Raw genomic sequence first — 20,067 nt, forward strand, 5'->3', positions numbered from 1 at the left:
ACTGCTTTGCACCACTTGGGTTGGCTGCACACACTCCCATTCCTTCTCCTGTGGAGTCTGAAGGAGAATTGAGGGTGCATATCTAGGTCAGAGCCTGAGAAGCAGTCATGTGCCCTCCTTGGCATAGCATCTAGGGCATATGCCCCTCAGGCTCCACCCTAGTTATGCCTCTGATCATGGGAGACGTTTTTGAGGACTAAACCGAACATATCTAAGCTCTAGTCTAAGAAACTTTGTGCCACAATAAATCTGTTAACCTATATGGTGCCACAAAACTCATTCATGTGAAGCTTACCAATACTGATACAGAAACTAGGTTGTCTCTGTAACTGCTGAAAAATTTGAGTCCAGACCAAACCTCCGATATAGGTCAGGAAGACAACACCTCATAGTAAGATGACTGAACTGAACTGTTACTATTTTTATTTCCCTGTTCATTACAGATGGGAATCCAGATCTGGAACAACCCAAGGGAAGAAGGCAAAACACACAGCACAAAACACACTGCGCTGAAGAAGTTTCCAGCATGATGCTCATTACAAATCACATAATTAGCTATCAACAGACACACATCCCATGAAATCATGCAGTTTAGAGAACTGTAGTCTGCCTTCAATACATTTGAAGATCAATCTAGGCCAAACATCTGCACCAGCAGGGCCCCATGTCCTGGGGAGGCCCATAGATGAGTGGTAGAGCACATGATTTGCATGCCTGAGGTCCCAAAACCAGTCATAAGAACATAAGAACATAAGAACAGCCCCACTGGATCAAGCCATAGGCCCATCTAGTCCAGCTTCCTGTATCTCACAGTGGCCCACCAAATGCCCCAGGGAGCACACCAGATAACAAGAGACCTCATCCTGGTGCCCTCCCTTGCATCTGGCATTCTGACATAACCCATTTCTAAAATCTGGAGGTTGCGCATACACATCATGGCTTGTACCCCATAATGGATTTTTCCTCCAGAAACTTGTCCAATCCCCTTTTAAAGGTGTCGAGGCTAGACGCCAGCACCACATCCTGTGGCAAGGAGTTCCACAGACCGACCATACGCTGAGTAAAGAAATATTTTCTTTTGTCTGTCCTAACCCGCCCAACACTCAATTTTAGTGGATGTCCCCTGGTTCTGGTATTATGTGAGAGTGTAAAGAGCATCTCCCTTGTATCTTCAGTTAAAAGGGAAGCATGAAGCAGGGCTTGGAAAAGATTTCTGCCTGAATAGCACTGGACAAGATAAGACCAATGGTATGGGCCAAGGCAGCCTTGCATCTTCAACATATTAAGCACCAAGGACCAAATCGGAAGAGAGCAGTGAAGGGGGATCACCCCTGCTAATTGGGTCAGAGGCACTTTTTCAAGCGGGTGCTCCTTTTTTAGCAGGGAGAGAGTAACTGGCCCACCTCACCCCAGCACTCTCTGTTCTAGTGGCTGTCTGCTGGTATTCATTTGCATCTTTTTAGATTGTGAGCCCTTTTGGGACAGGGAGCCATTAGTTTTTTTTATTTTTCTCTGTAAACCGCTTTGTGAACTTTTAGTTGAAAAGCAGTATATAAATACTGTTAATAACCTACAATGTATTTTTCAATGAGTTTAACCCATTTTTGCCCGGCCCACAGGTGTACACATTTGGTCCCTGTTGCGTATATGCAATATAAGAACATAAGAAGAGCTCTGCTGGATCAGGCCAAAGATCCATCTAGTCCAGCTTCCTGTATCTCACAGTGGCCCACCAAATGCCCCAGGGAGCACAGAAGACAACAAGAGACCTGCATCCTGATGTCCTCCCTTGCATCTGGCATTCTGTGGTAGCCCACTTCTAAAATCAGGAGGTTGCACATACACATCATGGCTTGTAACCCATGATGGACTTTCCTCCAGAAATGTGTCCAATCCCCTTTTAAAGGCATCTACGGCCGATGCCATCACCAGATCCTGTGGCAAGGAGTTCCATGTTGTGCAGAAATTGCTTAATGGGGCCTGTTCCAAGGGTAGAGTGTGTAGGTCTGCAGCCATTGCTAACACTTACACTGCAGTCCCTATGCACACTTTCCTGGGAGTACGTTCCTTGGAATATAACTGAATTTTGAGAAAGCAGGACCTCTCTGCCTACCGCCCCTCAGGTTTGCTCCACCTCTCTGCCAGCCCTGAGACACTGGCTTTGCAGCATGCCTGATCCACAGCCTGTCCCATTGACTGAGTGTCCAAGTTAGTCACACCACATGGCAAGGAGTTACCATGTGGCAAGGAGTTCCAAGTCACACCATGTGGCAAGGGGTTCCACAGGACCTCCCTGTCTCTGCCCCCCCCAGCTTTGCTCCACTTCCCTGCCAGCCCTAAGAAACTGGGTTTTGCAGCTAGCCTGCACTCAACCACAGCCGGTGCCATTGACTTGAGTGCCCAAGATAGCGGCCAGCACTACATCATGTGGCAAGGAGTTCCACAGGACCCCCATGTCTCTCTCTTCCCCTTCCCCTTTGCTCCACCTCCCTGCCAGCCCTGAGACACTGGCTCTGCAGCAAGCCTGAACTGAACACAGCCTGCTCCACTGACTGCTTGGGGGGTGTGCCCGGAACCTTCCTTACGGCGGAACCCTTTTGCGTGGAGCTCGCGGGACGCTTCGGGAGACGGACGCGGCCGGGCCTCGCCCACCTGCGGGGAAGACGAGAAGCGTGTGGAAGAGAGACAAGATGGCAGCCCCCAGAGCGCCCGGTGCGGGCGGGTTGCTGAGCGCCTGCCTGGAGACCTTGAGCGCCGCCACGGCCCGGCCCGAGCGCTTCCTCAGGTAGGGCGCCCTCGCCTGCACCCCTGCCCGCGCTTACCTGGGAGGAAGCCCCATGGGCTGTAGTGGGGCTTACTTCTGAGTAGACAGGCCTAGGAGAGGCCTCTGAGGCTGCAAGCTTAGCCACACTTACCTGGGAGTAAGCCCCATTGACTATAATGGGTCTTACTTCTGAGTAGACATGCATAGGAGTAGGCTCTGAGGCTGCAGTCTTATCCACACTTACCTGGGAGTAAGCCCCATTGACTATAATGGGGATTACTTCTGAGTAGACACGCGTTGGATTGGTTTCTGAGGCTGTAATCTTGCACATACCAACTTTTAGTAAGTCCCCTCTGACATTATGGCCCTTACCCCTGGGTAAACGTGGTGGTTGTGCTGCAGCTCACACCTGTTACCCTTCCCTCGGAACACATTGTGCAAGAAAGAAGTAGCAGCACAGATGGGGGAAGGTATCAAGAGAGAAAAAGTCTTGGTTGTGTTTCTTTATAATTAAGCTAGTCTTAGAGCGAGGGAGGTGGGATTCACTGTTGCAGGAGGGCTTGAGAAGGAGATTATACATACAGCCTGTTCTCATGAAGAACATAAGAAAAGCCCTGCTGGATCAGGCCATAGGCCCATCTAGTCCATCTTCTTGTATCTCACAGTGTGCTGGTTATCCCTTGACTTGTTGAAGGTTGCTGGCCTAACAATGATGCCTTAGAGTTTAGCAGTGGGGAGGGGGTTGCTTCACCCTTCCTTCTCCACCTGCCTCTTGGCTCCTTCCTGGGCTTGTCCCAGAGCAGCCATCAGGTAGCCTTCCGGCGGTCTCATTATCTGCCTCTCATCATGTCCAGGGTTGAATTCCAAGATAACAAGTGCAGAATCACAGATAATGAGAGTTAGGTGGCAATTCCGTCCCTCCTGGATAGTGAATTTGCATATAAAGAGAACTGACTATATTCATGGAAGATAGATTGGTCAGTGTATAGAACTTCCATGTAAAGAAGCAGTACATTTGGGGGGGGGGGAGCTACAACATGGAAGGGCTGTTTGCACATGCTTCCTGTAGGCATGTTTGGCCTCTGTAGGAGTCAGAAAGCTAGCTGAGATGGCCCTTTAATCTGTTTTGGAACAATTCTATATTTGGAGTTTTCTTTTGCAAAGCATGGCTAGCCTGACTTCAGTCTTGCACTCTCTGCTCCCCCCTCCCCCATTTTGGCTACAGTCATATTTTGCGTGTATAGGAACACATGGGCATAGCTAAACTGTTTTAAGTAACCCTGAGCCTGCTTTCTTGTTTAACCCATTTCTTCCCAGCCCGCAGGTGTGCACATTTGATCCCTGTTGCATATATGCATTGTTGGGCAGAAATGGCTTAAGATCATGAAAAGTGCAAATACCTTGCTGAATTAGGACCACTGATGTGCTTCTCTCAAAGAGGTGGACCACTAGAGTAGTGGAGGGGACAGTCCATCTGAAGCAAGTGTATGATTTTTTGCTTGCCTTCCTCCCTGCTTCTCACAGGGTAGTAGTAAATTTATGGTATTTGTGTTCTGGCTACATGTAAAAAATATTTTGCAATTTGTTTTCTCCAGCATTCAGGAAGGGCTTGCTGGTGACTTCAGTTGGTTAACAAAAACACTGTATGATTTCCATAAAGCTCTTGAGGCTGATGTCCTTCCTGGAAGCCCTTTAAAGGAACTCATGACAGAGAACTTTGATGAAGAACAGATATGGCAACAGCTTGAACTCCAGAACAGTTCGGTTCTAAGCTACTTTAAGAGGGCTATTGCTAAAAATATTGAAGAGGTAGAGGAGGATTTCTGCCTTCTCCCAAGCACAGAGGAGGATGGATCTGGTGCAGAGGACAATGAACAGCAGACAGTTACTGAGGACCAGATGGAAGAAGAGCCAGGTTTTGACAGCGATAATTCTGAAAAGGAAAATGAGTCTGAAAACAAGAGAAGTGGACTTGAAGCAATGAGAGACTATGCATTTAGTGATGATGACTCTGATATGGATTTTGACATTGATGAACTTGAGAAGCAAACTCAAAGGTCAAAGACCACCATGAAAAAAACAGGAGAAAAGTCCATAGTAGATGACAGATTTTTCAAACTGGCTGAGATGGAAGCTATTTTGGATACAGTAGAGAAGAAAGAAAACAGAGTCACAGAGGATGATGATGATGATGAAGGAATAGATTATTTTGAGGATGTTCTTTCTGAAGATGAGGATGAGGATGATGAAGAATTTGGAGAAGCTAGAATAAAGGTAATGGAGCCAAGAAACAGTTGTTCCAATATTGTGTGCTTCTAAGCCAAATATTTTGATATGCTCTCCAAGGGTTTCAAGGAAGGGTTCACAATTATTACTGAATGATTTGTGCATTTGGTTTGTACAAATGAATGGTTTCTTCGTCCATTCACCTAAGAGAGTTCTGAATAGTGTGGCCAATTATGATTGTTTCCACTTGTGCCGAACAGAACTGCCCAAACTCCAAATAGCAAGGAAATGGTATGGTTAAGATGTGTTGTTATGGACATGTGGTATTTGTTTCTGACAGGGTTAACCCTTGAAATGTTTAAAAGCACAACAGTGATTTCAAAATAAATTGGCTTATTCATTATTTGTTTGAAACATGTATATCCCACCATTCCACTCATTCCGGTAACTCACAACAAATAAACAGTCAAATGAACTAGCCCTTTCTCTCACTGGAGGCTCCTCCATGGCTGTCAGCTCTTCTCCACTTCCAGTGCTGCTGCCCTTCCTCCACCCCAATGTGAATATCAGAAAGACTGGTAACATACAACAGCTCTCCGTGTTTGGAGCATCTTCATTGGGCTATGGGTCTAAGCATGGGCCCCAGCCATTTTTTTTTCACTCCACAGTGGCTCAAAAGGGGCTAGGGGAGAGAACAACATTCCACACCCCCACATAGATGTTCCAGCTGCTGCTTGTTCTTAAAGCAACTGCAAGTACCAATGTGTTATTTCTTAGATATGAGCAAGATACTTGAGAAAACGATAAGAAAATTATACATGAGATTATATCACCCCTGTGCAGTGTTCTGAATGCCCTTGTCAGCTTTAAATCAGATTGACTGATCAGATTGGCCACCTTCATGCTTGCATAGCTTGAAATGGAATTTGTAAGTATCAGACTATTCAAAACTTGGTACATGTTGCTCCCAGGGAAACTTTTCAAATTCTTGTGTATGTTTTGTGGACATAGTGCATCTATTTAATACAGTTCTTTTGCTCCTTGTTCTTTCTCAAAAAAGTTCATCTTAAAATATCAATTGCCTCTTTATAACCTTGGTTTCCTTTTCCCCAGCCGATTAAAAGTGCACGTGATCTTACATACCAAGATTATTTTGATCCTGTTGATGATGATGAAAGCTGCATGGGAGAAGAGGAGAATAGGAAAGATGACCAGCATGAGGGAGAAGAAAATGAAACTGATGATGATGATGACAACAGTGATGATGGAATTGTTGATGAGTATGTGGTTGAGGAATGTGGGGTGTGGTCCTATTATTTTAATGGGATTATTTATTTAATTATTTAATTTATTTAATTATTAATTTTAATAATTATTGTTTATTATTAAATTATTAAATTATTATTTAATTTAATTATTTAATGTTGTGCTGTAGCACAATGACAATAAAGTTACTACTACTTAATATCATCAGATTTGGTATACTGAGTGGATACATTTTCATTTTCCTAACTTTTTTAATATATTATTTTGGTAGAAGTAATTTTCTTCTGTGAAGTTGAAAAATATTGCTATTTAATTTTATGTGATATCATCCCCCTACTTAGAAAGCATAGGGGACATTAGCTATCCTTGGTGGAGAGAGGCTTAGCAAAGCATACCCATTATAATCTAAATAGGAATAAATTGGAGAACCATAGACAAATGTGGGTTTTCCATGCATGCCTTCATGTTTTGCTATTTTAGTGTTCTATTATAAATTAAGCATAGAATTCATGGGTGATGCTGTGCACAACTGGAGGAAGAAATGAGGACTAGTAAAGAATTCTTCTGGCTTAAGTTTTCAGATATTGGTAGCATTCTTCTCCCCCCTGCACCTCCACCAAAAAACCACACAAAAAACCTTGCCTTTAAGAATTGAAACAGAAAATAGATCCCTTTGAACATTCATGAAATGGAGGCCATTCAGTACCTGACAATGATCTGCAGAAATCAAGGTGGAAGAATGTTGCAAGGGGAGAGAAGAAGGTTGAGGTCTGGAATGCCCAAGTGAGGTCTAGCCCCTGAATGCTGCATGAAACCGGAAGCTCTACTCCAGTGTACCTGTGTGGGGCATGTATTCATGGACATCAGCATGTTCCCAGCTCATCATCTTGAAACGGAAGTGTTCTCGCAGTCAGACTGTGATCCAAGATGGGGACTGTGCTGCAGTGGACATTCATCTGAAGGTCCTCATCAGTCCATTGCTAGAAAGGCAGTAGGTAGATTGACCACCTGGTCCTAGGAACTAGAGCGTGTTTGCTGCTGGAACCAGGAGGCTGTTGGGTGACTGATCCACCCACCCTGTCATCACCTCTTGGTCTCTGTCCTGGAACCAGCATGGGTTGCAGGTAGTATAGGAGTTAATGTAGCTCTTCAGCCACATGGCAGGGTTGGGAGTATATGTATTGCGGTTTTTCAAGCTGAAGTAGTTGTAAGGAGAACTGCCATACTAAAGTATGGAATATTAACTAATGGCTGCTAGCAGAAGCACAAAAAGTGCTTCTTCTCAAAACACCATATCCTGGAACCAAGGAGAAATCACTCAAAATTTGTCTTTAATTTGGAGAAACTGAAATGGGCGCACCTGTTTCTGACTTTTGCGGGTGTAGGGATCTGAGCATTTTTTGTATGTGTGTGCATGTTCTGTAAGAAGGGGTACTTATGTAATGTCACCTGAGGGTAACATTACATACCTTGAGATAACATTGCATATCTTGTCATGAGTGCCAACAGACTCCAGGTCAAGCCTGTTTGGGGGATTTGGGGCATGCAGTAAATGTCAGCAAAGTGCTATAAGAACAGACCAAGATCCTCCTTTCGTGTAACATTGTCTAACTACAGAATGGTGGAAACAGATGAAGAACCAGCAAAGGAAAATGAAAAACGAAATGAATCATCTAAAAAAGTGACATTCACCTTGCCACATGATAGTGAAACAGAAGACGAGGCAGAGGTGTTCCAGGAAAAGACAAACATTTCCCCTGGCATTAAATCATCCTTTGAGAAGAGACAGGAAAAGGTAACTTGCTTGTAACTCAAATGCATTTGTCTTTTGATAAAGCCCATTTAAACCAAGTATGATATCTTGAGGCCAGCAATTTTCAACTGTTCTCATCTCATGGCACACTGACAAGGCTCTAAAATTGTCAAGCCGCACCATCAAGTTTTTGACAATTGACAAGGCACACCATGCTGCCAGTGGGGGGCTTGCATCCCCCATTGGCTCTACTAAAAAACAACTCTCCCCCAAATTCCTGTGACACATCTGTGGACCATTCAAGGCACACTGGTTGAAAATGGCTGCTTTAGGCTTTGAAAAGCCAGTAATGAAATTTAGATGTGGACATGAATGAAGTGTCTTGGAAATGCATCAGGAGGGAATGTTGTTCTCTTGCAGATGAATGAGAAAATTAAATCACTAGAAGCACAGCTACTGCAAGAAAAGTCTTGGCAACTTCGGGGAGAAGTGACAGGACAAAAACGCCCCGAAAATAGCCTTTTGGAGGAAATGCTGCTCTTTGACCATGCAGTCAAAATGGGTAAGCCACCTGATGGTGAAAGCTTTCTGTTAAAAGTTCTTCATAGGACTGTTCACACTAGCAGGAGACTAATGCACATGCACACTCTTCAAGAACATGTTGGGGATGTCATTAGCTTTCTGCTCTCACAGAACCACTGTTTGTAATCATGCAAATTATGGCAGCTACAGTTGCCACCCCTGACACAAAGGCACCAGTTCTTACAAATGGTCCTTCCAAGTGAGTTTCATTTCTTCCAAGTTGCACATTTTCTCTTTTCCTTGAATCTTTCAAACAGTCCAGGTTAGTGAATGACTTGTGTTTGTGGCTCAGTTAAGGAACATAACTTGACTCCGGTGAATCAAAATTAAGTTTGTCATCTAACATGGGGAAAAATGTTTAAAGACAAGAACTTCTGGCTGCCTGCTCCCCTACATTCAAGGTTCTCCATGTGAGGCAGACTTTCTAGAATGGGGTGAGTCATAGCTAAGGGAATCCTTTGTTGGAGAGGCCCAATTCTAGCCTAATTTTGCAACAGTTCCATCCTGGAAACCCTGTAGTTCCACAGTCAGGTCCGCAGCCGCCACCCCACCTTTGTGCCCTCACTTCCTGGTTACAGTGCTCAAAAAATAGCATGTGAGTGCATGCAGTCATTATGGTCTATGGGTGTGTGTGGTGGGGGGGATTCAGAATTAAATACAGTTGGACTGATTTAATAGGAGTTGAGTGGTTTTGCAAGTGACAGATACTGGGTTGTGAACCCTAAGAAAATAAGACAGGACTAAGTGTCATGGAATCATAGAGTTGGAAGGGACCTAATAGGTCATCTAGTCCAACCCAAACCGTATCCGTATCAGTGACACCCCAATGGTGTCATTGAAATCAGTGAGTCAAATTGTTGTGACTGATGGCCCAGTCCAATCCAATTTTCCAGTACTGTTGCAGCCATGCCAATGGCATTCACTGTATCCTGTGGTGGGGAGGCAGTCACAAAGGCCTCCTCAAAGTAAGGGAACATTTGTTCCCTTGCATCGGGGCTGCATTTTGGCTGCACCAGTGCTGGAAAGTTGGATAGGATTGGGGCCCTTAGTCAGGTCTCACAAACTTCAATAGTATTTAGTATTTAACTTCAATAGTATTTAGTCATGTGACTAACTTCTTTGGCTATAACCCAATAACAGCAAGAAGCCCCCCTTAGTTCACAATGAAGTGGCTGAATCCTGAACTTGCTTGCCCTTTTTGTATTCTCAGCTCCTGTGATCACCGAGGAAACAACTCTGGAACTTGAAGAGATCATCAAGCGGAGGATCAAAGATCAGGTAAATAGTACTTAATATTGCATGTCTTCAGTTTTATTGCAGGGGAGAATGATGGGTTTCTAAGTATATATTTTAGATTAGACAGGAAAAAGATTGCAGCCAGTGCAACTTTGGAGTTGCTACCTTCTCTGTAGCTTCTATTGCTTGATGTCTGTAGTATCTGAAACATTTAAAAAGGCCCCTTTCAATGTTTCTTAATCAAAAGTTTGCATTGCTATGATTGTTGGCAAATACTCGTAACCGTTTGATTGCACTGTTTTGTTCTTCACTCTGCAGCTTTAATGACCTTGCCATACACTTTCTCAGGCATTACAAAAATGAAAGATATTTTTTATAATATTCAATTCATTAAAATTCCACAGGAAATGTATTAATATCTGTAACAGTTTCTACTACTTGGTTGGCTGATATTATTCTTAATCCAAAGTGAGAGAAGGAAGAGATAAAAATGATTTGTGCGTCATCTTAGTGTACTTGCCATGCAGCCGGGGTGTTCGTGTGGCATCAGCTGTCATACAAAGCATTGCACCCTAGATTAATTCACAATAACTTTTTTGCGAGGTTAGTTTGCGCTTATGCAAAAGAGTCAATAAGAGGGCCTGCATCCCCTTGGATGAAGGTTCTTGTTCTTATACAGCTATATCTTTCTGACTTCTTTGTCTTAGGCTTGGGACGATGTCGTGCGTAAAGAAAAACCAAAAGATGATCCCTATGAATATAAGAAACGCCTGACTCTGGATCATGAGAAAAGCAAATTGAGTCTTGCTGAAATTTATGAGCAAGAGTACTTAAAACTTAATCAGGTAAATTTTGAAGGAGCTTATATTCCCATGCTTTAAATCTAGAAAGCTCTTCTGTTGAATAGATTGGATTAAGGACCCACATCTGCATGTGTGCAGTGGTGACAAGTGAGCAAATTTGGATATGATGACATTCTTTGTAGTCGGTGGCTTTTAGAAATTTGGGCTTTTTTCCCTTAAAAAAAAAAAACAGGAAGGGGTGGAGGGAGATAACCTTTAAATGAAGTCTTTTTGTGCTTTCTTCTGAGTTTTGCTTATGGCATAACTGAAACATTAGTCTTTCTGAAACAATTGTCTTTTAAATTTTCATATTTTAAAGCAACACATTTTCTGTAATTCATTATCTACTGCAATCCCATTTATGTATGATTATAATACACAATGTAGTCTGAGAACTATTTTGGATGTCAGTCAGTTATGCTTCTTTTTGCTGTTACTGCACATATAATGTTTGAAACTGTACTTGCTCACCATTGCTGAATTATGTTGATTGCAATGTTAGCATCTAAACATAGGCTTAAATCCAAATCTAGTTCTAGTGGAAGTCTTCTGATTGTGCAAGAAGCTCATTCCCTAATTGTCTCCCGCCCCCTTTTGCTGAGGCCCATTTTTGCCATATATGGGCAGGAGGTCTGGTCTAGAGGGTAGAGCCTCCGTTTGCCTGAAGATAGCATCCGCAGGTCACCAGTTTGAGGCCACCGGTACCGTGCGACCTTGAAGCAGCTGACAAGCTGAGCCGTGTTATTCCATCTGCTCTGAGCGTGGGAGGATGGAGGCCAGAATGTGAAACCAGATGAGAAAGAAACATCTGAAATGTTGTGGTTCTTAAAAGATAGAACCTTGTTTCAATTGTAAAAATTCCTACGGGGATTTAAATAGCCTGCCTATGTAAACCACCTTGAATAAAGTCTGAGGAGAAATCTGATGACCAAGAAAGGTGGTATATAAATACCTGTATTATTATTATTATATTGCACCATACTGGAAAGTCTTCATTCTTAAGGAGCATTTTTCTCCCCAGGGGATGCAGTGGGAAGAATGGACAAAAAAGTGCTATTGGAGAACCAGATTTCTACTCACACATCTTTGGATCCTAGCTACTGGCCTGTCTCTGTTAGAAGAAGCAGGATTAAGCCACGGTTCTGTGCAGTATCCCCAAGCTCATGCACATCCCCTTTATGTACACAAGGGAAAGGAAGATTCTCCTGATATTGATTTAAAATGAACAAGGATTCATCAGGAAATCTGAACTTGTAAATATTGGCTTGTTCTCGCCAGAGTTTAGAAATAAGCCAAAATGTTGAATCCCAGTTTCGTATCCTGGTTTCATATCCTGCCTAGAAAAAGCTAAAATTTGCCAGGTTCAGAAATTGCAGCAAATTCTGACATATTTTAAACCAGGTTTGAGAGCAGAATCCTTCCTCTCCTCATGTACACAGGGAACGAGGAAGTGCATGATCCTGAGGCTTTGGGACATTGCATGGAACCATACCTTAATCCTGGTTCTGCATAACATCTGAACCAGGCTGCTAGCAATCTGTTTCTGAAATCAGAGCTTGACAAACTCATGATCTCAAAATTGTTTTTAGAGACTTTGGTAAAATGACTGAAGTGTACTTTTTGTAAAGCACTCTAACATCTGGCTTTTAAAGCAAGGGTGAAGACTAAATGAGCCTATAAAGGCCATAAGTGACATCTGTTAATTTTGCTAAGTTAGTATTTGGGAGTTGCTCTGATTAATCCAATATTGCTGTTAACCCAGAAAAAAACTGAAGAGGAAGAAAAACCTGAGCATGTAGAGATTCAGAAAATGATGGATTCCCTGTTCCTCCAGCTGGACGCCCTTTCTAATTTCCACTTCATACCCAAGCCGGTAAGTGTGATAATTGCAACTTTGTTCAAATAATGATGTGTAAAAAGAAAGTGTTTTAGTAGGAAAGAGTTTGAGGAAGATATTATCTATGATGCGCATTTGCTCCTGATATTTCATGAACTACAAAAAAGAGGGGGCTTAAAATGGGACTTGGAGATTGCAAAGAAGTTAAATGAGTTCTTTGCATCTGCCTTCACGGTAGAAGAGCTCCAGCAGATACTGCTGCTTGAATGGCTCCTCCTGAATGAAGAATTAAAAGTCGGATAAAGGTTAAAAGTTGGGAATAAGCAACTATAAGATGTGTGCAGATGACACTAGAGAAGTTGTTGCAGAAATTGTATGTTATCACATTCAGACTGCTCTCTCGCATGTATTCAGCTACCTAACTTCCACAGGTTAGAGAAGGGTTTCTGGGTGTATTGACTTCTGCAGGGCAGAATCAGTGGGTGAAATCTTAATACTTCTGCTAACTGAATTGTGGATCAGCCTTTTTAATAACATAATGTTTTTGTAATATGAAATGCATAACACGTCTCCCTCGTTTTTCTTCCTAGCCCGTGCCAGAGGTTAAAATAGTCTCCAATCTCCCAGCAATAACTATGGAAGAAGTAGCTCCAGTCAGTGTCAGCGACGCTGCTCTCCTTGCTCCAGAAGAGATCAAGGTAAGATGGTAGTTGCACTTAGCCAATAGTTTGCCTACTTGCCTATCGGCATTGTACAGAGAGGCTCCCATATCTGCAGATCTCATATTTACTGATTCACTTATCTGTGGGCATTCCCACGCATGCCCCCTCCGGAGGTGAGCTCTGCTCACCTCACCTCCAGAGGGTCCTCTGAACCCAGCAGTGTTTATTTTAAAAAAAGTGCTACTTCTAGTTTCTCCATGAAACCGGAAGTGACATTTTTAATGCCTTATAAGGTATTGGGATGCCCAGGGAAGCCCTGGAGGTAGTATACCAAATGTTTCTGTCCTACTTAGACCATGTCAGTCACTGCCCCACTTCTTCCTGATCCCTGGATTCTTGGAAAGGAAAGGAGGGGTGGAGTCAAAGAGTAAGTGTGACAGAGGACAGTGGGCCATAGAGTGTCTGAAACTCTAGCCCAAAGGTCTCTTCTACTCCACCCTTTCTTTTTCAACTTAGGGAGCTGAGGAGGAGCAGAGGTGAAGACAAAGTGTGTGGTCAGGGGCAGGCACCAGTCTTACAGATAGGTCCAGCTAGTATGTGATTAGACAGCGAGGTACCAAATCCATCAGGAAATTCCTCTGAAACAAATAAAAACTATGGATGAGCATGGCAGTGCATCTCTCTCTTTCTCATTTATTTCTGTGGGAGATAGAAGACCAAGCTTACAATGCCAGCTGGTATCTCAGAAGGCAGATTGGGGTGGCCTGGTAGGCTTTTCAGTAGCTGAAGGTGGAATTGCAGTGCTCTATACAATTCCTTGTCCTTCATTTTGACTAGCAGAAGCAAAATAAATCATGAAAATATATGGGTCCTTGCGTAATGCATACAGGCTTCATGCATGGATTCCTGCATGGAATCAGCATGGCTTCTGTAAGGGTAAGTCTTGCCTCACAAACCTTTTAGGATTCTTTGAAAAGGTCAACAGGCCTGTGGACGCGGGAGAACCTGTGGACATTATATATCTGGACTTTCAGAAGGTGTTTGACACGGTCCCTCACCAAAGGCTACTGAAAAAACTCCACAGTCAGGGAATTAGAGGGCAGGTCCTCTCCTGGATTGAGACCTGGTTGAAGACCAGGAAACAGAGAGTGGGTGTCAATGGGCAATTTTCACAATGGAAAGAGGTGAAAAGCGGTGTGCCCCAAGGATCTGTCCTGGGACCGGTGCTTTTCAACCTCTTCATAACCTCACCGGTGCTTTTCAACCTGGAGACGGGTGAGCAGTGAGGTGGCTAAGTTTGCAGATGACACCAAACTTTTCTGAGTGGTGAAGACTAGAAGTGATTGTGAGGAGCTCCAGAAGGATCTCTCTAAACTGACAGAATGGGCAGCAAAATGGCAGATGCGCTCCAATGTCAGTAAGTGTCAAGTCATGCACATTGGGGCAAAAAATCAAAACTTCAGATATAGGCTGATGGGTTCTGAGCTGTCTGTGACAGATCAGGAGAGAAATCTGGGGGTGGTGGTGGGCAGGTCAATGAAAGTGTCGACCCAATGTGCGGTGGCAGTGAAGAAGGCCAATTCTATGCTTGGGATCATTAGAAAAGGTATTGAGAACAAAACGGCTAATATTATAATGCCGTTGTACAAATCGATGGTGAGGCCACACCTGGAGTATTACATCCAGTTCTGGTCACCACATCTCAAAAAGGATATAGTGGAAATGGAAAAGGTGCAAAAGAGAGCGACTAAGATGATTACGGGGCTGGGGCACCTTCCTTATGAGGAAAGGCTACGGCGTTTGGCCTCTTCAGCCTAGAAAAGAGATGCTTGAGGGGGGACATGATTGAACATACAAAATTATGAATGGGAAGGATAAAGTGGATAGAGAGATGCTCTTTAGACTCTCACATAACACCAGAACCAGGGGACATCCACTAAAATTGAGTGTTGGGAGAGTTAGGACAAACAAAAGAAAATATTTCTTTACTCAGCGTGTGGTTGGTCTGTGGAACTCCTTGCTACAGGATGTGGTGACGGCATCTGGACTGGATGCCTTTAAAAGGGGATTGGACAAGTTTCTGGAGGAAAAATCCATTATGGGTTACAAGCCATGATGTGTATGTGCAACTTCCTGATTTTAAAATTGGCTATGTCAGAATGTCAATGCAAGGGAGGGCACCAGGATGCAGGTCTCTTGTTATCAGGTGTGCTCCCTGGGGCATTTGGTGGGCCGCTGTGAGATACAGGAAGCTGGACTAGATGGGCCAATGGCCTGATCCAGTGGGGCTGTTCTTACATTCTTAGGTGTCATAGTTCCACTTTTCCTGGAGCAGATGTTTTGTTTGTTCAGCACATAGTTCTACACAACCTGATGGTTGGCACTCTTGGGGTGTGTGTGTGTGTGTGTGTGTGTGTGTGTGTGTGTTGTCATGTTCCCCTTTAGACGGACTGTAGTTTTTGGATGCAAAATGTGCAACTGTTGTTTTTAGGAGAAGAACAAAGGTGCAGATGTGAAAACAGATGCAGAAAAGACTTCTACAGACAAAAAGAGGGAACGGAGGAAGAAGAAGCTTAGGAAACGGATAAAGCTGAAGGAGAGGGAGAAACGGCAGAGGCTTTTGGAGAAAGATCCCAAGCAAAGTGACAAATTGACTAAAAAGGCTTCTGCTGAACAACTGAAGAAGCTAACCAAGGGAGGCAGAGTGTCCTTGTTGAAGGTAAGGTTACCAAAACAATAGCAAAGGTCTTAAGAAATATTTGTCTGGAAGCCAGAGCTTCAGACCAAAGCCTTAGTTTGTTCAGTCCTTGCCTTTTCTTTGGTTTGTTTTGATAAAATGTCACCCTGCTTTTCTGGGCAGGATATTTGAAGTGTCTTAGAAAATACAGTCTCACAAGGAGGTGTTTACCTAGGGGGAATTTTCAAAGTGGTCACTTGCCAGGTCAGTAGTTAGATATCACCGAGTATATCCTGTATGTATCTGGACCTTTGCAGTGTTTGAATGGTAACCCCCAAAAAGTATGGGTTTCTCCCCACCGAAAGGCTGCACAGTGGCTACGTAAATTTCAAAACTTTGCTTTGAACAAATATGCAAGGTTAAATCTCAACTATTGACTATTGCTTCCCAGAATAAAATTTTTCAAGGAGTTTAAATTATTGTTAATTTCAGAACTGGTTATTAGATGGCAAAGGAGTAATGGCTGAAATCTAATAGGGCAGAGTATAGTGTCTTCAGGAAAAGTAGAGATCGGGCAATTGAAGCCCTGACCAGGCAGTCTTTCTTACAGTTATTAAGTTATGGAGGGTAAGGCAAAGGGTCCTTTATGGAAACCCACAAGCCTCATCTGTTGGCTCCCCCACCTCAGTTCTAGCCAAATCATGCTCTTTCCACTGCCCTCACATAGATTCTAAAAATAATATAGGGGTGGGTGGAGCACGTATTCCAGTGTTGGATTTGAAGCAGAAAGACTTGGGTTCAGATTCTTACCCAGCCACAGAGCTCATTGGGTGACCTTGGGCCAGTCATTGTCCCTCAGCCTAGCCTACCTTGCAAGGTTGTGTTGAGAATAAAAGAAGGGAGAAGAATCAACCTGAGATCCATGGAGTGAAAAAGAAACAAACTTTTACCAGACATAGTGCAATCTGTTTCAGGGTTATTGCCGCAATTACAAAGGCTTGAGGCTTTTGGTGGTCTCTAGTTGCTGCTATAATGAACAGCTGAACATAAGATGCTGACTCTACACTGACTCAGACTAGCTTAGCACTGTCCACACTGAGAGGCAGCAACTGTCCAGGGCTTTTTCCCAGCCCTGATCTAGAGACACCAAAGATTGAACCTGGAATTTTCGTATGAAAATAATGTCCTCTGCTACTGAGCTACGATCTCATCCCTAAGCATGGTATCTTATATGGTCCGAATACTCTAAAAATGGAAGCTTGAGATAGAAAACCTGTTCCCTGTGCCATCAACCATGCAGGGCTGTAAAGTGACCTGAGGTGAAGGTTTTTCCACGTACCACAAATGTCATTCATCCTCATTATTACTTCTTAAATCTTTTGGCATGCCTTGTTAGTGAAACCTAAGTGCTGAGCAACTACAGAAAAGCAACTTTAAACAAGAATGATATAAATGCCATTGAAGCTCCATCACTCTTAGCCCTCTATTACAAAGGGATTTGCTCCGAGCCGAACATGTTTATCTCTCATTAGCATGCATTAAGCTTGAGAGTGTAGATAACGCCAAGTATCCCTTCAGCTCTTTGGATTTATTATGTTGCCAGAGAAAAAAGGTATTGCATAACACAACAGCTGTTTGCCATTTAGTTATCAATCGGAATACAAATGGGGTCTCTCTCGTGTATTTTACTGAAACAATTAGGTGGCTGGAACGTCTGTATGTTTATTCACTGGTGTGTGTATTTCCGATTGTTATGAAGTGAATGTTGCTCTTTTATAGGATGATGGCAAAGACAAGGCTTTGAAGTCCTCCCAAGCATTCTTTTCTCAATTGCAAGATCAAGTAAAAATGCAAATTAAAGATGCAAAAGAAAGCCAGAGGAAACAGAAGAAACGAGAACTTTCTGCCCAGAAGCTGAAGCTGTAATATATTATGCATACGCTGTTTTGTATACACTGTTTTGTATAAATTAAAATGTTGGTGTTTTTTTTCCCCTAATTTCATCCTGTGTTTTTATTCTTTGCTTTTACGTAGGGCTGTTAAAAAGGCAACTTGGGTTGATAAGAACTACCATGAGCTCCTCAACAGGAGCCTAGCTGAAAGGGATGATTGGACACGGATTACGCACAATGGCTAGCTGTGAAAGGGCAAGCTCCATTGCCACACAAGCATCATAACTGGAACTGGAGGGGGGGGTTCTCAACAGAATGGTTGCCTTCCTCTCCTACCTTGGCAGATCCTTAACCCTCCCCTTACATGGGCAATCTTGGCAGGAACCCTGCTGCATATGCAACAGTGCAGCAGCAGTCATGGCTGTGATAGTCAGCAGTTCAAGAGCTGCTTGTGGCTGCCAGGGCCAACCCTGTGCACCCGAGGGGATCCATTGAAACACACACACAGCACTCTTTGTCCCTCATCTCTTCACCTTCCTTTTCCTCTTTTTAAAAATGGAGAAAGCAAGGAGGAAGCGCAGCCACATTTGCTTAGTTTTTAAAAGCCAGGAGAGATAAAAACAGCGCAGTCCAAGTGACGTAATGCCCCCCTACCAAGGTGAGAGTTGGAGTAATCAGCAGGGAGCCTCACCAGCCGCTTGGTAATTGCCCCAAGGGTGCCACCTTGTGATGCTAGACCTGAACATAATCTAACAGTTAAACATAACTTTCATTGAAGTGTCTCTGGCTTTGGGTGTGTTTTATCTCCCCATCAGTTTTTGTGTGGGCTCTGTGCATCTGGGTTCACAGGCAACTCTAAACTTTGGCATCATACAGGTTAGGTAATGTGCTCCCTCTCTTCCCTCATGTGCTTTGATTCCATCCCTCTTGAAGCACACTGTCATTTGCCATTGCATCCAAACCAGCAAATGGTTGGGCTACTCTTGGGCTGCATTGCACTTTTGAAGACTACAGCTGAGTTCCAAAGAGCTGCTTGGGCTTATCTGCCCCACATACATCAGCTGTCCCTCTTGCTGTGCCACAGTTGCCTTCCAAGCTTCTCAGTTTGCCATGCAGCATGGGAAGAGTGCACTGCTCTTTGACAAAAAGATCTCAACCACACTTTTGGGCTCCCAGAGCTAGTTTCACAGTTGTTTCTATTCCAGCCACTGACTCAAGTCTTTCTGTACCACTTTTTTAAAAAGCTACTGACTGATAGTCTTCATTTGGCAATCGCACAAGGCGACAGGGGATTCAAGCTCTCTTGGCTCTTTGGTTTGCCTTATTAAGTCTTTGGGATGCCAGATGCTGACCTTTTGTGGTGACAGGGCCGAGCTTTTCTTTAAGCAGTTTTTAGAACTTGGTTACTATGATTTCATCCATCCATCTGGCAATTGACATTTGTGATTCCATATATATATATAGAGAGAGAGAGAGAGCTATTTGGTGTGACTTACGGCTTAGCTGCTGCTGCTGCTGCTACTCTAGCCCCTATCCTGAAATTCCCTCTTTTAGACAGCAAATTCTGGTGCAGAACCTGACAAATCTGTCTGCAGTGCTCCATGGCCACACTTAATCCCTTTTCTGCTTTAGGCTACTCATCATACTTATGTAGCAAAGGTCCTCTTGGGACCAATGGCCATCGAGAATATCACGTGCAGATAAATGCCCCAGCCTGCCTTGCCAGTACATTTACTTGCAGGTAGGTGCTCAGCTTGCTGTTGCTGCAAGTTTGAAAGGGGTAATGTTTCCCTTTCCTTCAACATCAGACCATACAGGAAGCACTTTGGAATGCTGTGTTTCATCATATAAAACCTTGCTGTCTTGCACCACAGCAAGGCTACCATTCTGTGAATCTTTCCTTGTGATTAGTAAATATTCATGAGCAGCTGAGCATATCTCTTTTGAAAGGCGATCGTGCTGCTAGATCTGAATTGGGACATTATTAGAAGTAGCATTTACATATAGTGACACAGTCTGAAGAAGGCAGTTTATGGCTCACATCAACCAGGAAGCAAATTTGCATATTGAAGAGTGAGGGCATAACAGCTGAGCTGCGAAGACCATGATTCAAATGGAGCTTCTGCAAACTCATTAGATAATCTTACAGCGGCAATCTTATGCATGGCTACCTAGAAGTAAAACCCGCTGAGTTCAATGGGACTTCTTCCCATGTAAGAATTTCAGCAGACAAGCCGTGCTGTTTCAACTTCAGTGCTTCCTCGCTCAGTATGGAGATAGCACTGACCTAGCTTGCTGGGTTGTGGTGACCATTGTTGAGAAGGTATGCA

General features: G+C 43.5%; 1 protein-coding gene across 1 annotated transcript; it reads left to right on the forward strand.

Annotated features, from left to right (window-relative positions):
- Positions 1 to 2,670: 2,670 nt before the first annotated feature.
- MPHOSPH10 (M-phase phosphoprotein 10) lies at positions 2,671 to 17,838 on the forward strand. Its single transcript, XM_066635800.1, has 11 exons — positions 2,671 to 2,785; positions 4,360 to 5,038; positions 6,104 to 6,270; positions 7,874 to 8,051; positions 8,430 to 8,571; positions 9,802 to 9,869; positions 10,535 to 10,672; positions 12,432 to 12,542; positions 13,097 to 13,204; positions 15,660 to 15,887; positions 17,625 to 17,838. Exons 1-11 carry the CDS (start codon positions 2,691 to 2,693, stop codon positions 17,769 to 17,771), a joined length of 2,061 nt encoding a protein of 686 aa, XP_066491897.1. The 5' UTR covers positions 2,671 to 2,690; the 3' UTR covers positions 17,772 to 17,838.
- The last annotated feature ends 2,229 nt before the right edge of the window (positions 17,839 to 20,067 follow it).

This window comes from Tiliqua scincoides, chromosome 8 (genome assembly GCF_035046505.1).
Source record: "Tiliqua scincoides isolate rTilSci1 chromosome 8, rTilSci1.hap2, whole genome shotgun sequence".
Taxonomy (NCBI): Eukaryota; Metazoa; Chordata; class Lepidosauria; order Squamata; family Scincidae; genus Tiliqua; species Tiliqua scincoides.

Bases quoted from the DNA above. Each gene is read 5' to 3' on its own strand.
- MPHOSPH10 (XM_066635800.1), top strand. From the start codon at position 2,691: ATGGCAGCCCCCAGAGCGCCCGGTGCGGGCGGGTTGCTGAGCGCCTGC. The intron at 5,039-6,103 runs GTAATGGAGCCA...CCTTTTCCCCAG, and splicing joins TTGGAGAAGCTAGAATAAAG to CCGATTAAAAGTGCACGTGA. The intron at 8,052-8,429 runs GTAACTTGCTTG...GTTCTCTTGCAG, and splicing joins TTGAGAAGAGACAGGAAAAG to ATGAATGAGAAAATTAAATC.